Source organism: Hylobates moloch, unplaced genomic scaffold (genome assembly GCF_009828535.3).
Source record: "Hylobates moloch isolate HMO894 unplaced genomic scaffold, HMol_V3 SCAFFOLD_8, whole genome shotgun sequence".
Classification (NCBI taxonomy): domain Eukaryota; kingdom Metazoa; phylum Chordata; class Mammalia; order Primates; family Hylobatidae; genus Hylobates; species Hylobates moloch.
Window position 1 is genome coordinate 89,823,803 of NW_026652283.1, and position 16,605 is coordinate 89,840,407.

The 16,605-nt window shown below is 41.2% G+C and overlaps 1 protein-coding gene across 8 annotated transcripts in view; it reads right to left on the bottom strand.

Moving 5' to 3' along the window:
• MOBP (myelin associated oligodendrocyte basic protein) overlaps window positions 1–16,605 on the bottom strand; it is a 63,027-nt gene that overhangs the window by 28,534 nt on the left and 17,888 nt on the right. For 7 of the 8 annotated variants that reach the window (XM_058442739.1, XM_058442736.1, XM_058442735.1 and 4 more), the window contains exon 3: window positions 151–360. In XM_058442739.1, the coding sequence (XP_058298722.1) occupies window positions 151–356 (206 nt within the window). In that variant the 5' untranslated portion in view covers window positions 357–360. Of the gene's footprint in view, window positions 1–150; window positions 361–2,853; window positions 2,920–16,605 lie in introns of all 8 variants that reach the window. The other variant, XM_058442738.1, reaches the window with a different exon arrangement.

The following is a 16,605-nucleotide window of genomic DNA, read 5'->3' on the forward strand; positions in this document are numbered from 1 at the left end:
CTTCCAGTCTCCCTGGAGTGCCTTCCGGTGTCCGAGCCTGACCCGGAGCCGACTAGGGGGAAGAGTGGGGTGCGGAGCGGGAGGGGCGTGCTGGGAGCCGAGACCACGCGCTGTGCCCAGCCGGTGCCGCGGGGCTGGGCGGCCGCTCACCTGGTCTTCTGGCAGGCGCAGCAGATCCAGTCCTCCTCTTTCTTCTGGTAGAAGCAGCCGCTCTTACAGATGCTGTATTTCCGATCCACTATCTCCTTCTTGGAATTGAGGAAGGTGAACGGCGGGCAGCAGTGTATGCTGAAGTGCTCGGAGTACTTCTGGTTTTTGGAGAGCCTGGGACCCTCCTTGGCCGTTTTCTGACTCATCTCACTGGAAATTGCCGATGCAAGGAGACAGGAGGAGACATAAACCACATCAGGAAAGGGAGCCCTCTACTCAGGAAGCCCCCTGCTACTCCCATAGTCCAAGGTAACATTCAGGGTGGTCCTACACAGCAAAACCCTGGAAGACCAACTTCTCCCCAACTCCGTGGAAAGGAACTCAACTAAGAATTCATTAATTTTCATTTGTGTATTTGGCTCTTGTTTTCCTTATGTTTTAGAGACCCATGTAAGATAGGAAAACATTTAAAACCAAACATATCCTTGACTAAATAATATTTTAGAGTTAGGAAAAGCCTTTTCTCTAAAAAGCAAAATAAAAAAGTTTATTATTATTTATTATTAAAACAATCATCATTCATGCAATAAAACACTACACAACAAGGAAAAAGAACAAACTGCTGACCTGCTGACGTACGTCAACACATTTTGATCTCACAGACATAATGTTGAACAAAAGAAGTCAGACACAAGAAAACAAGCTGTGTGTATATGACGTTCAAGAACAGGCAAAACTAATCGATGATGCTAGAAATCAGAGCACAGTTATATTTGGAGAAGGTGGGTTCTGACTAGCAACAGGGGAGCTTGCTGGGGACTGAAAACGGTCCTTCTAGGAATGTGACAAATACAGAAATAGTCCTACCTAACACTGCAAAACACCAAAGCCCACAGGGGACTTACGTGACTATCAATCAACAAGAATCAACATAGTTAATGGGCATAAACTGGATACTGAGAATGTCTCTGCTCTCGACAAACTCAGGGTCAGGTTGGAGACGCATATGTGCGGTATGTAATTACAAAATGGTGTTATGTTGACCAATACAAATGTGTACAAAGCATGGAAAAAGGATGGATTCCTTGAAGACAGAACCTATAATCTGGGTTTTTAAGGATGAGTACAGAAAAATAACTAAATAACATTGAGGGGATATTTTAATTTTTTTGTCTGTTGGTGTGGTTGTCTTCTGCTACAAATAGAAATGACAGCTAAGAAGCAGGTAGAATGCAGTTACAAATGCATTGTTTTTGCACCTCTGTTTGTGATCATCAAAATTGTGTGTCACATCTGTTATTTTTGTTAAAAATATTCTTTCCCAATGTTTCACTTGATTTTATCATGCAAAAATAGTTTTATATAATTAAGTATCTTAGACATTATTAAAGGTTTTATATTTTTCCCAGAAAGTTTTCCCCACTCTATCAGCTTTTAACATACTCGTGATGCCCCATTTTAAAAGAAAATCCTCTCTGGATCCTGCTCCTGTGTCTTTTTGCTTCCCTATTACCCTCCTCTTTTGTATAGGCAAAGTTCTTGAGAAGTTATTAATACTTTTTCCCTCCATCTTTACATCTTCCACTCACTCACTCATCAGTGCACCCCACTGTGGCTCCTGGCCCTTTCCTCCCAAGGAAAAATGACTCTACATAGCTCCCCAGAGACCTCCATGCTGCTAAACGAATTGGCTGCATATTTGGTCTCTCTCCATCTAAACTCTTTCCTTTCCTGTGACACCACATTCTCCTAGATCTTCTCCTCTATCTCTAGTCTCTCCTTGTCCATTTCCCTTATAGGCTCATCTGCTTTTGGCAAACCTTTCATTTTTTTAACCCTAAACTTTTAATGTTAGAGTTATTTAAGGTGTAATAAATACTAAATAATAAATGAAGTTACCTTCACCCATTTAATTTAACATTTATTATATACTTTGGTTTTGCCTGGCACAGTGCTCAGTTCACATACTGGACACAAAGCTAAATCATGCTTAGTCCAGTCCTCAAGAAACTTATTCACCAGTGGGAGATACAGGCAAGTAAGTGATTAGAATACACATAATGTGCTAATGGCCAGAAAAACTTCATTTACTGAGACCAAATAAGTACAAGTCACTGAGATGAGGAAGTGGGTAGATCAGATAAACATCCTGCTCACAATGAGCTCACCTTGTAGGTAGAGGAATGTCCACAGACATCAGTAAGTGTGATACAAGGCCAGCATGCTCTGCAACATGAGAATGTGCTGGCGCAATGGCATGAAAAGTCCACAGAAGAGAGGGCAATATGTTGGGCTAAAGAACAAGGTGAAACTTCATGGGCAGAGGCATTTCATCTGGCCGAAGATGAGGGCTTAGGAATGACTGATACCTAAGCAGATACACAGTGAATTGCATTACCCCCGAGAGCCCTCATCCTATCTGCATTGCAGAATTGGAAGACATAATAGAGCCAGGACACAGGCAGTGAGGCAGGTGAAGTGTCTAGCCCGTGTGACTGGGAACACGGTTATGCCATCAGCTAATCAGAGGTCTAAGTAGATGAGAAGGAGGGAGATCATCTCATTGGTCTGAGACACCATGAGTTTAAAGAGCCAAGGACATCCATGAAGAAATGGGCATTCTAAACTCAGGACCTAAAGCTCTCATCTTGAGAGCTCTTCACCTCAGGGAAGGGGGCACAACCTTGGGCATGGATGAGATACCTGTGAACTCAGCGAGGAGTCAGTCAAGGGAAGGCTTCCAGGAGGAGGAGTGGACCTGCCTTCAAGCTGCAGGAAGAAGGAGTAATGGGTATTCAGAAAGGTAGGATGAATAGCAGTCTCCTAGGAGAGAAATTGCTGAATTTTCAAAAGGAGATGATCAGATATATTCAAAGGAGCCCTTTATCCAGACAGGTATGTATAGACCAATGAGAAGCTGCAGCTGACTTATAGGGTCAGATTCATTGCAAAGACCCTAAAGGTCTGCTAAGCCCTTCCCCAAGTCCTATATAGGTCGCTAAGTTCAGCTAGAGTTTCTCCTCCCATGGGAAATAATGAAATGAAACACTTTAGGACTAACCTTCAGGAGCAATTTCTTCAGGTGCCCAGCACATGGAGACTGTTACTCAACTCTCCACAGGCAACCCAGGCATTCCCAATTCCTCTGGCCTTCTAGGGTCACCTTTTCCCAAACGGCTCAGGCACCCATCACAAATAACAGAAAATCTAGCTCTTACCCCAACTGTTTAAGAAATAATTAGTATGGGATAAGAAGGAGATTTGAAGTCCACTGTGACTCTGAATTCCTTCCCTAATTGAATTCTCAAATCCCACTCACTGCTCCAGCTGATGTAATGCCTGGGTCACTGTATGCCCATCTGCACCCCCGCCCAGTCATTTCTTCTCCCAGCACTTCAGGGGAAAATTGTTTCTTACTCCATGACTTCCCTCACTCCCTGTCTCCCCTGACCATGTCCGGCAGGGGGCAGCATCACCTCTAGTCATCCATCGATGCATGGTCCTGAATGAAAAAGTAATTCTCTTCCCTGGAAGAACCTCGCCATTCCTAACACAACCACCTGAAAATGCATCCAACTTTCAAAATAATGTTTTCTCCCTCCTTTAGTAAAATGTTTATATTTTTGAAAAGACTGTCGGGCGGATCACGAGGTCAGGAGATTGAGACCATCCTTGCCAACATGGTGAAACCCGGTCTCTACTAAAAATACAAAAATTAGCTGAGTGTGGTGGCACGTGCCTGTAATCCCACCTACTTGGGCAGCTAAGGCAGGAGAATCGCTGGAATCCGGGAGGCGGAGATTGCAGTGAGCCGAGGTCGCGCCACTGCACTCCAACCTGAGAGACAGAGCAAGACTCCGTCTCCAAAAAAAAAAAAAAAAAAAAAAAAAAAAAAAAAAAAAACAAAACCTGGCCTGCTAATTCTTTTCCCAGGTGGCAGAAATACAGCAGTTAGTTGGGGTACCTGGTTAAGTGGTTCTATATACTGCTTCCCCAACTGTTGGCCCCACGCCACCCTCCAATTTAAAAACGCTAAGCCCCACATGCTAAATGAGAGTCACCGTTTTATAACACACCAGGTTTGCTAGTAAATTCCTTGGAAATACAGGCTGTTAAATTAAGTTTAGCCTAAAGCCACATCCTCACATATTTTAAGTTCCGCCTAACGGTTTATTTGTACATAGTAAACCATAACCTAACTGGATGGATCATTGTAACCCAGTCTTATACCAATCACAGAGTTTTAGTCAATCACAGACAGCCAACTGTGTTCAGATAAGGCAAATTCCAGCTGTAACCAGTCCAGCTGTTTCTGTACCTCACTTTCGGTTTCTATTTGTCACTTTCCTTCCTCTGTCCTTTCTCTGTGTGGCGGCCCTGGAGTCCCTCTGAACCTAATCTGGTTCTGGGGACTGACTGATCTGTGAATTGTTCTTTGCTGAATTAAACTCTGTTAAATTGAATTTGTTTTATTAAAGTTTTTCCTTTAATAAAGAAAATAACTAACAGCGAAGAAGTAACAATTTACTGAGCACCATTGTGTATGGCTGTTTTGCGTACTTTACCGCATTTTATAATGTGGCGTTATTAACAAACTAAAGATGGAAAATCTAAGGAACATGACTAAGTCCATAAGCCAGTAAGAGGCAGCAAGGGATCTGAATCCACATCTGTGTGACTCCCGAGCACTTTAGCCAGGTCCAACACTGCTTTGTGCTTCCTGTAGACTCAACCCTCCTCCCAAGGAATAGGAGTCCAGGTGCTGGGCCCAGAGTAGACTTCGGGGGACTAGAGATGGACGCAGGGGTGGGATGAGGCTCAAAGATCCATGGGTCTATGTCCTAGGGTGAGAAAGACTGAAAGCTGGGGAAACAAATCACTCCAGAAGAGAAAGATAGAGAATGGAGTTTGGAGACTTCACAACAACAGAAATCAGGACTTCTCTGCCAGCGCCAGAAGGGTCCCTGTCTGGGACTAGTAGTAAGCTTGGGATGGGCCCTGAGGGAAGTGTGACCCACAGGCACTTCTGCAGCTCCTCCCCTCCAGTCCATTAGTGGATTAAAAAATCTATATTCACTGCTGAAAGTTAGAAAACTCAGATGGATGAAAATAATACGCCTGGTGTGATGGCTCATGCCTGTAATCCCAGCGCTTTGGGAGGCCGAGGCAGACAGATTACTTGAGGTCAGGAGTTTGAGACCAGCCTGGTCAACATGGTGAAACCCCATCTCTACTAAAAATATAAAAATTAGCCAGGCCGGGTGAAGTGGCTAACGCCTGTAATCCCAACACTTTGGGAGACTGAGGCGGGCGAATCACCCGAGGTCAGGAGTTCGAGAACAGCATGACCAACATAGAGAAACCCCTTCTCTACTAAAAATACAAAATTAGTTGGGCATGGTGGTGCATGCCTGTAATCTCAACTACTTGAGAGGCTAAGGTAGGAGAATCGCTTGAACCTGGGAGGCGGAGGTTGTGGTGAGCTGAGATTGCACTATTGCACTCCAGCCTGGGCAACAAGAGTGAAACTCCATCTCAAAAAAAGGAAAAAAAAAAAAATTAGCCGGGCGTGGTGGTGGGCGCCTGTAATCCCAGCTAATCAGGAGGCTGAGGCAGGAGAATGATTGAACCCAGGAGGCAGAGTTTGCAGTGAGCCAATGTCATGCCACTGCACTCTAGCCTGGACAACACAGCGAGACTCTGTCTCAAAAAAAAGAAAAAGAAGCCAGGCACAGTGGCTCACGCCTGTAATCCCAGCACTTTGGGAGGCCAAGGTGGGCAGATCACGAGGTCAGGAGATCAAGACCATCCTGGCTAACATGGTGAAACCCCGTCTCTACTAAAAATACAAAAAAATTAGCCGGGCATGGTGGTGGGCGCCTGTACTCCCAGCTACTCGGGAGGCTGAGGCAGGAGAATGGCGTGAACCTGGGAGGCAGAGCTTGCAGTGAGCCGAGATCAGATCACTGCACTCCAGCCTGGGCGACAGAGCAAGACTCCGTCTCAAAAAACAAAAAACAAAAAAAAAAAAAAAAAGAAAGAAAAAGAAAAATAATACAAATTCATAAATTCTTACCCCATGGTTAGCCACTTGTAAAATATGTTAACTTTTTTCTTTGAGAATATTTACGTGTATACAGTTAATAAAAAGTAGGACCACATCTTACATATTTTTCAAATTTATATTATTGAAAAAATTATTCACTTTTCAAGTTCATGTTATCTGTAGTGTTCTCTTACAGTTTTTAAAATTTGTAATAAATCTGTAATTATAATCTTCTCTATAGTTTACATTCTATATTTGTATCTTCTCTCTTTTTTTTTGAGTACTTTTGTCAGAAGCTATCTACTTCATTTTTTTTTCAAAAGTAAGGAAGTGGTTTTCTTGTCTTTGTTTTTTTCCCCCAGTTTATTCATTTCTGTATGCACTTATAATTGCTTTTTTTCTTCTTTCTTTTCTTTTCTTTTTTTTTTTTTTTTTTTTTTTTTTTTTTTTTTTTTTTTTTTTTTTTTTTTTTTTTTTTTTTGACAAGGTCTCACTCTGTAGCCCATTCTAGAGTACAGTGGTGCAATCACAGCTCACTGCAGCCTCAATGCCTCAGCCTCTTGAGTAGCTGGGACTACAGGTGCGTGCCACTACACCCAGCTAATTTTTTTTTTTTTTTTTTCTGTAGAGATGGGATCTCCCTGGCTCAAGTGATCCTCCCGCCTCAGACTCCCAAAGTGCTGGGATTATAGGCGTGAGCCACCACGCCCAGCCTATAATTTCTTTTCTTCCATTTTCTTTATATTTGTGTTATTGTTTTGGTTTGTTTTCTTATTGAGTAAAATGCTTCATATATATACATTTATGGCTATAACCTTTTCCATTGTACAACTTTAGCTGCATGCCACAAATATTAAAATAATTTTTAATCTTCATTTTAATTATGGATGAGTTCTTCTTCAATTCATCAGTTATTACAAAATCTATTGTAAAATTTCCAAATATATGGAGGTATTTTTGTTATATTGGCTTTTAATTTTAATGCAGTTAGAGAAAGCAGTCGCTATGAAAATGACTCCAACAGTTGTTCAAATTTGCTTTATGATCTTGTTCTACATGTGCTTGCAAAGACTGTGCATTTCTGGAAACAATTTGGGATTGTCTAGTGAGGATAAAAATGTGCACAAACTGTAGTCTAGCAGTTTACTCCTGGGTACAGCAGCCATCTTGGACCACAGCTCAACCTTACAGGTGAAGCCACTTCCTGTGAGGTGGTGGAGCAAAAATACCAGAGAAGCCTGAATCCTGGAGGACTGTGGAGTTTGCTGTTTCAGGCCTGGACTCTTGAACTCTGAACACCTTTTATATGAGAGACAAACTTCCACCTTGCATAAACCACTATTATTTCAGTTACAAGTAACCAAATACATTCCTAATTGGTTACACTCAGTTTCCTGTAATAATAACAACACTTAACTCAGGGGGGGCTTTGAAAATATGAAATGAAATAAAGTAAACAAAAAATTGTAACTAAAGTAAATAACTTGCTTAATAAATTATATTTTCCTTTTGCGGATGAGAATTCATTTAAACGACCTGTCTAATCCTGCTGAATTTTTTAGACACACTCTATTTATCTCACTGTGTATCTCTGATGATACTTATGCATTAATCACATCTTTATTTACATTAGTGGTTAAAAACAAATTATAAACACTGCATGACATTTTCACAAAAGATACCACCTAATTGCAAGCAAAGATAATTATGAACTCTCTGGCAGGATGAAGAAAAAAAAACAAATTTGAAACTGCAAAATATAATCTTCTCCAGGTTTCCATATAACCTAAAACTAAAGAGGAGAGAAAAGTGAAGCAAGCATTCAAAGAAGGAGAAGGATCCAAAAAAAGGAAAACAAAAACCTCTCCACCATTTATTGAGCACCTAGTATGTTCCATATGTTTTATATCTAACATTTGTAATTCCCCAAAACAGCCCTCCAGTTAGTTCCTACTATCCCCATTCTACAGATGAGAAAATTGGGGAAGAATTTAAGTGAAATCCCCAACATCATACAATAATAATTTTAAAATAGCAAACTCAAAATGGTTAATATGACTAGTAGACTGCCTAATAACTCAGTAACAAACCTTGATTTTGTTTGGCAGTGCTATATGCCTTGTTTAATCTATATAATTCCCCCATGTGACCACATTCTAGTCAATGAAAGGTAGGCAAAAAGTCTATGGGAAGATGACCTTTCTTCAATAATAAGGCTTTTTATTCAAGAAGGAACCCTCCTCTGGTAAGTGCATCCAGCCCAACCCAGTCATTCCTAGCCCCCAAGAGACAGGATTATTTCAAGCCTTTAGAACTTGTCCCATAGGGTTCCTTCCCCTGTCTTTTACCACTCAACAGTTGCACAGCAAATGCCTCCATTGCCTTGAGGTTCAGCTCAAAGTCAAGACACTCCTTGGGGAGTGTCTTTCCAGATCCTTCCTTTCCCCCAAAGAGTAATGATCATACCTCCTTCCTTTGTGTTCTGTGAATAATTCTAGGAAAGCATCTAGAACTTTAGTGCTACCCTTACTGTTTCACTGTCTCCTTAAAATTTTTATCCTTAAGCCTGTTCAATGCCTGACACAGAAAAGGTGCTCAGAAGATGTTTGATTAAAAATGAGAGAATGAACAAAGGGTGTCTTTCACAACAGCTGCAGAATGCTTAGCCACTTATTTCCTGTCCCCAGATGCTCTCTAGCAGTCCCATGTTCCAATGAGGATTCAGGCAAAAATGTCTGTTCAATAGAGGAAGGGACCTTTCTCACTAACCTTGAAAGTTCTAAAACTGGGCTCTTTAGGGGAAAAAAAAAAAAAAGATTTTGTGAACACACTATATCTTTTTCTAGTTCATACAAATTAATTAGCTGTCTTTAATCATTACATACACATTTCATTACACGTCCTAGGAGTGACATTAAGCTCTATGTAACCACCAGTGTCATAGTATCTTTAAACACAGCTTCGCCATTCCCTAAAAAGGCTGCAGGAAGAAATTAAAACCATGAGTATAAAGTGGATTTTTTGCCCTTCTTCCCACCTTTCCTCCTTTCTTTTTGTCATCTTTTCTGAAAAAAGCAATTGGGATGTGGCTTAATCATGTCATGAAAGCCACAGGTGGCCCTCAATTCTGGGCAGTCCTCTGGAAAGGAAAGAAAATGCAAGTGGTAAGTTGACATGCTGCAGCCCACTTGCCCCTTCATATCTGCATGGCATCACAGGAAGTCAGACATATAAATGGGTATAGAATTTGCAGACTGAAGGGTAGATGCAGGTCGATATTTCAAAAGCAGAATAGGTCTTCAATTCTTTCACTCAGCTCCCTCACAACCTTGAGCAAGGGTCTGTTCTTCCCTTGGTATAAAGAACTCAACATGGGAAGAACAGGAGACAAGCTTTAACCTTGACTGTGAACCCAGGACCTGAACCCTATGTGAGAATAACACACTGGCTTCAGATATCAAAACTCCAAAGGAAAATAATTATCAGTCTCCAGATCTATTATATGAATAAAGGAATGGGATGTTTAATATATACTTAAGAAAGAAATTTCAGGTTAATAAAGAAAGCAAGAAATTTCAAAATTATTCAAATCGAGATTGATTTTACCAAAAAAAGCACAACTGTTTTTTATTTCTCTGTAATTGTAGAATTGATGTGATATTACAAGCCCAACCCATGATGAATATTGGCTGAGAAAGAAAGTGGAAAGAAGAGAGCAACCAAAACTCTAAATTTATAGTGCCTTGGTCACTTCTAGCTGAAACCATCCCTTCCTACTTTGTAGTCAGTTAGAGTTCAGTTCCCTAACATGACTATTTCTCACCTCCCTCTCTTCCTTCTCAAGGTGGATAAGAGTACGAGAAAGCTGAGTATCTTCATGGCAGTGAGGGAAGGGGTGGCTGGTCTGGGTGGTGTCCGCTGCTAGGCCTTGACATGGGGTGCCTCATCTGGTCTCACCCACCTTTTAGCATGAATGACACACATTGCTACTGACCACATGATCCAACCAAAGCCACTGGTCATCAGGCTCCTGACTCAGTAGCCTCTTATTCTGGTCCAGCTGTCCTCTCAGCTCCTTCACATCTATTCTAGGAAATGTTTGGTTCCCATGCATTACGAGTAGGGAACCAAGAGCGTTATTCAGGGCCATTGACTTAGACAGCCTCCCAACTAAAGCTGTGCAGTCACTCACAGTCATGCTGGATGAGGCTGAGGGCAGCCTTTTCTAGGGGCTTGCAGCACCACCACTACACTATTCCTGTTGAAGTGTGTCACTGCCCCTCATACACACACAAAAAAATTTAAACCTATCTGGATGATTCTACCACACCATACCACATCCCCCACCATGGTTTTGAGGTTTCACCTAGAAAAAGGAGAAAACAAACGTCTGCCTCCTTAGCTTCCTCTCTCTCTCTTGCTTTTTCTCTCCTTTCCCATTCTTTTGGCTAGAAAAACTCTTCTTTCTGCTTCCTCCTTCTCTCTGGCAAAGACTCGGCCTCTAGCGACTCTCTTTTCACCTCCAGGCACCAATCCTGAGGCTCAGCTTTCTTTGCAGAAAGGACATGCATGTTACACCATAGAGGAAACTCAATGGTCTGAGTTGTCTGGTATGATTCTTGGTATGTAAGCTGCCAGTCCATTTGAAATTAAGAATTACAAAAACCAAAAATATATTATTTTGCTATTTCCTAAATCATACCCATTGAGAAGCATAAGTTATAAATAATAGCTAATAATAGTACTATTGATGGAGCGCTCACTGTAAGTCAGGCACTCTTCCAAGCTCATGACATTTATTCATCTATTTAACCCTGGTAATAATCCTAGGAGATAGATTACATTTATCCTTATTTTACAGATGAAGAAACTGAGGCCCAGAGAAGATAAATAAGAATAGCACAATTTATGAGTGACCAGTGAGATTAATTGTCTGTTATAATCCGTATCACCCTGTTCATACAGGGGAGATGCGGCCTCGGTGACATCATCAATTTGTCATTCACAGTCCAGAGGGTGACATCACTGTGACATACCTAACACTAGAGAAAGGGTGAAGACAGTCATAATAAATTACCTATCCCAAGCCTTTTTCTTTGTTCCCACTTTAAGGAAGAGAATGGAAAAGTGTTCCCTTCAGTGACCTAAGAATATGCTCCACAGGACACAGAATTTCCCCCACAAATTCACAAAGTAGAAAAGACTTGTGCAAAATAAGGTCATGTTCTTCCTAAACCTTCCCTTTCCTTTTTCCTAATTCCTTCCAGTACATGGCTGTAATTTCTCAAAACCCACACCATCACCCCCTGTGCCTTCAAATGATTAGAAAAAACTGTAAGGAAGAGGCCAGGTGCGGTGGCTCACGCCTGTAATCCCAGCACTTTGGAAGGCTGAGGCAGGCGGATCACCCGAGGTCAGGCATTCGAGACCACCTGGCCAACATGGTGAAACCTCATCTCTACTAAAAGTACAAAAATTAGCCAGGCGTGGTGGTGCATGCCTGTAATCCCAGCTACTTGGGAGGCCAAGGCATGAGAATCGCTTGAGCCCGGGAGGTGAAGGTTGCAGTGAGCCAAGATCATGCCACTGCACTCCAGCCTGGGTGACAGAGCAAGACTCTGTCTCAAAAAAAATGAAAAAATTGTAAGGAAGAGATGGAAGTAACTGGGAATTACAATTTTCATAATCTGGTTTTAAGAACAAGATGAAGTATCTAACATTTAAAATACTGAATTTTCTCAAAGCATGAAAAATTAACTTTGAGTCTTAAAGTATTTATCAATCTTCAATGAGTTTTTGTTAAATGCTGCCTCCATTTCACAATTTAATATTTACTCTCTGAATATCAATGCCCTTGAGAGCAATAAAATCTTTTAACCTTTCATTCTGTGAAGAGAAACAGAAATAAAATATATTTTCAGTAATAATAATAATATGCATGAAAAATTGTAACTGGAATTTTACTAATTGATGAGGACAGGGGGAGGATAGTAGGAAAATCCCAAACTTAATTTCTGCATATACCCCAGAAACAGGAGTGGTAATGAAATTACCAAAACAGAAAAAGTGAAGCATTCACTATTCTTTATCTTTCCTAAAGTCAGCCTAGCTTATTAAAGAAGAGAAGATGAGTGGGGAGATCTTGCATATTTACAAAGTGTGCAAATACAATGTAAGCAGTAAGGATTTGATTGTTATTTAATTATTGATATTCTTATAATTAGCTAACTACAGAAATATTATGGAGTCATTTGAAGACCAACTGAATATTAGACATCCATTTTTAAAGGTGCTTATAAAGAGGTTGTATTGACATAAGAAAATACTTCTCTAATAACAACTGAAAGCAGCAGGAAGCTAGGTCATTAATTATATGGCAGAAATTCGGAGTGGCCAGCCATCCCAGCTGAAGCCAGTTAACCGTCAACGTGGCAGTTGGCTCGAAGGAACTTATAGCTCCCTCTGTTATCCTCAGTCACCTCCAGAGGTAGCACTCTCACCAGGGGCTGGGACAGGAGCCAGGTGGGGAACAATACACCCAGATCCTGCCTTGAATAGGTGAGATATATTAGTACCCTGGAGAGCAATTCTTGGTGCTAATTTTAAGGCTGACAAGGACCCCCTGAACAGTAGGTAGGAGCTACTGAGACAATTTATTTATGACCACAATAGACCCCACTGACAGGAAAGGCAGATGATATCAGTCTATATGTGCAAAGAATATACACATAAGATGACTGAAGGTAAAGGCAGCCAAATACAATACTAACAGTCATCCATTTGAAGATTTATTGAGTACCTTTAAGTGCCAGTGGTGAATAAGACAAAGAAGGTCCCTGTGCTCACAGAGCTTAGGGTACAGAGAAGAAGACATTAACAGACTATCTCTTACCCCATGAGTAGTTTATCCAATGTATGACTGAAATGTGATTGGGCTCTAACAGGAAGGAACTGGGTGCTAGGAGACAGTATAGCAATGAGACGAATTTAGATTAGAGGGCTAAGGAAGGATTCCTGAAGAAATGAAATTTAATTTGAGATCCAAAAGCTACGTGGGAGCCATCCATACGCGAGGGAGAAAACAGTTACAGACAGAGGCCTTGAGACTTGAGGTCCCCAAGAAACCAGAGAACAGAGTGGCTGAAGCACAGTGAGGGAGGGGAACATTGAGGCTAGGGACAAGGCATGAGCAAGACCAGGCAGGCCCTTGAAAGTGAGCTAAGGAATGGGAAGGATAGGAAAGTGTTGAAAGGACTAAAGGAGATAGATCTTCATATTTAGGTTCCATGAAGATCACTCAAGCTCTTTGCAACATAGATTAGAAGTAAGCAGGAGAGGAAACAGGAAAACCAGGGAGACATGACAGAGACTTTGACAAGGGCAATGGCAGTGGAGGTGGATTTTAGTGGCAAAATTAATAGAACATGAGGACAAACTGGATGTGCAATTTGTTGTAAAGAATAAGGCAAGGATGACTGCCACACTTATGACTTAAGCAAATACCCAATGAAGCAATTTACTGAGGTGAGGAAAGCTGGGGGAAAAAACGTAAGAGTACAGTTTTAAACATTTATGTATTCAACAATTGAGCACCTCTATGTTCCACACGGGTTAAGCCTGAGATACTTCTAAAGGTCTAAGTGCTGATGGTGCCACCTAATAGACTAGTCTGGGGTAGGTCAGAGTACAGCATTAGCAAGAAAAGGAACCTAACAATGAACAGGACATGCAGACAGACTGAATGTCAGCAAGGAAGCACAGACAGCCAGGATGTCTCCAAGAGAAATTAGGTAGACAGCCAATCATTTTTCTAAGGTGGGGGAATGGTTTAGGGATGGGGAAGAAAAGAATCAAGAGTTCAATCTTAGACATGTTCAGTCTGAGATACTTCTGAAATCTCCAAGTGTCTGTAAAAGGGAATGATTGGTCATGTGGATTGAGAAATTGCAAGAGAGAAGGGCAGAAATCAACTGAACTGTATTTGACATAAAAATGAGATTTACAGCCAAGGGAACACAGGAGAACACCCAGGAAGAGAGGGAGTATGGAAAAAAACAATAACTGAAAAAAATTTTATTCACAATAGTGACAAGAATACTGAAGTACCTAGAAATAAATCAAAGACTAAAATGTATGGATTGTTTTAGGAAAAAATTTCAAAACTTCAGTGAAAATATAAAAGAATGCATGAGGCTGGGCGCAGTGGCTCACGCTTGTAATCCCAGCACTTTGGGAGGCCGAGGCGGGCGGATCACGAGGTCAGGAGATCGAGACCACGGTGAAACCCCGTCTCTACTAAAAATACAAAAAATTAGCCGGGCATGGTGGCGGGCGCCTGTAGTCCCAGCTACTGGGAGAGGCTGAGGCAGGAGAATGGCGTGAACCCAGGAGGCGGAGCTTGCAGTGAGCCGAGATTGTGCCACTGCACTCCAGCCTGGGCAACAGAGCAAGACTCCGTCTCAAAAAAAAAAAAAAAAAGAATGAATAAATAGAAGGAAAAATTGTGCATAGATAGAAAAAAAATTCTTTATCATAAAGATGTAAACTTTTCCAAAGTGAGTTCATAACTTCATGCATTTCTTACTAAAATCACCAACGGTCTTTTGTGGCATGTGATGATCTGATTTGATGGAAGGGCAAAGGACCAACAATCAAAGGACTAAGAAAATTCTGGGGCTGGGTGCGGTGGCTCACGCCTGTAATCCCAGCACTTTGGGAGGCCAAGGCAAGCGGATCACGAGGTCAGGAGATCAAGACCATCCTGACTAACATGGTGAAACTCTGTCTCTACTAAAAATACAAAAAATTAGCCGGGCGTGGTGGCTGGAGCCTGTAGTCCCAGCTACTTGGGAGGCTGAGGCAGGAGAATGGCGTGAACCTGGGAGGCGGGGCTTGCAGTGAGCAGAGATCACACCACTGCACTCCAGCCTGGGTGACAGAACAAGACTTCATCTCAAAAAAAAAAAAAAAAGAAAGAAAATTCTGAAAAGAATGACAGGACTTTTCATACCCAGATATCCAAACATATTACTAAGCAATAGTAATTAAAATACTGTGGCATTGCCCAGAAATAGACAAGTGGAACAGTTCTATTCAAAAATAAAACTCAGAAACACATCCATATTAACAAGAGAACTTGATATATGATAGGGATGTTATTATAAATTGGTAGGGGGCAGATGGATTCTTCAACAAATAGTGTTGATAAAATTAACTTGCAAGGAGAAGAGATTACATCAAAATTAAAAACTACTGGCTAGGCATGGTAGCTCATGCTTGTAATCCCAGTATTTTGGGAGGCTGAGGCAGAATCATTTGAGGTCCAGGCTGGAGTTTGAGACCAGCCTGGGCAACATAGCAAGACTATCCCTACGTTTTTTTTTTAATTAGCTGGGCATGATGTCATATGCCTGTAGTCCCAGCTACTCAGAAGTCTGAGATGAAAGGATCTCTTGAGCCTGGGAGTTGGAGGTTGCAGTGAGCTATGATCACACCACTGCACTCTAGCCTGGGCAGCAAAGCCAGACCCTGTCTCTAAAAACAGAAGTTAAAAAAAATAAAATAAAAGCTACTGTACATCGAAAGACACAATAAACATAGTCAAAAGTTAAGGAACACTGGGAGAATGCAACACATATAATATACAAATAATTCCTATCCAGAATATTTAAAGAACTCATACAAATCATTAAGAAAAAACAACCTGAAAGAAAATTGGGCAAATCATATGAAAATGAAGTTTACAGAGGAGGAAGTCATGGATGACCCATAGGCATATAAAAATACATTCAAACTCACCAATTGTCAAAAAGACACAGATTATAACAATTGATACCATTCTACAAGAATCAGAGGAGTAAAAGTTAAATAGCCTGACATTAAGTGAAGAGAGTCCGTAGACAAACAGGAACTCTCACACATAGTTGGTGAAGAGCCACTTCGGGGGGCAAGCTGGAAGTATAGTATGAACTTCCATACTATACACTACACATATACTATACATATGTATAGTAGCATGGATCACGACAGAGGGAGCATTTTTATTTATTTTATTTTATTTAATAGAGTTGGGAAATGGATGGACTACCCTAAAAAAAGACAAGAAGAAATTAGAACAAATACCCTAGAAAAAAATTACAATAGCAAACACGTGGAATGAGATACAAACCAGGCACTGTTCAAGGGCTTTACGTATTTAACTTATTTCTTCCTCATAACCTCATAATAGCCCCGTTTTGCAAATGAGAGAGTCAGAGAAGTCAGATAACTCAACCAAGATCACAGAGCTAGTAAATGGAGTCCCAGGACCCCAACCACGGTAGACTAGAATGTATGCCTAACCCTGACATCATGCTCCTTCTAACGCAGCAAACGTGAACAGGAGGAAAGCAAATCATAGAGACTCTTAG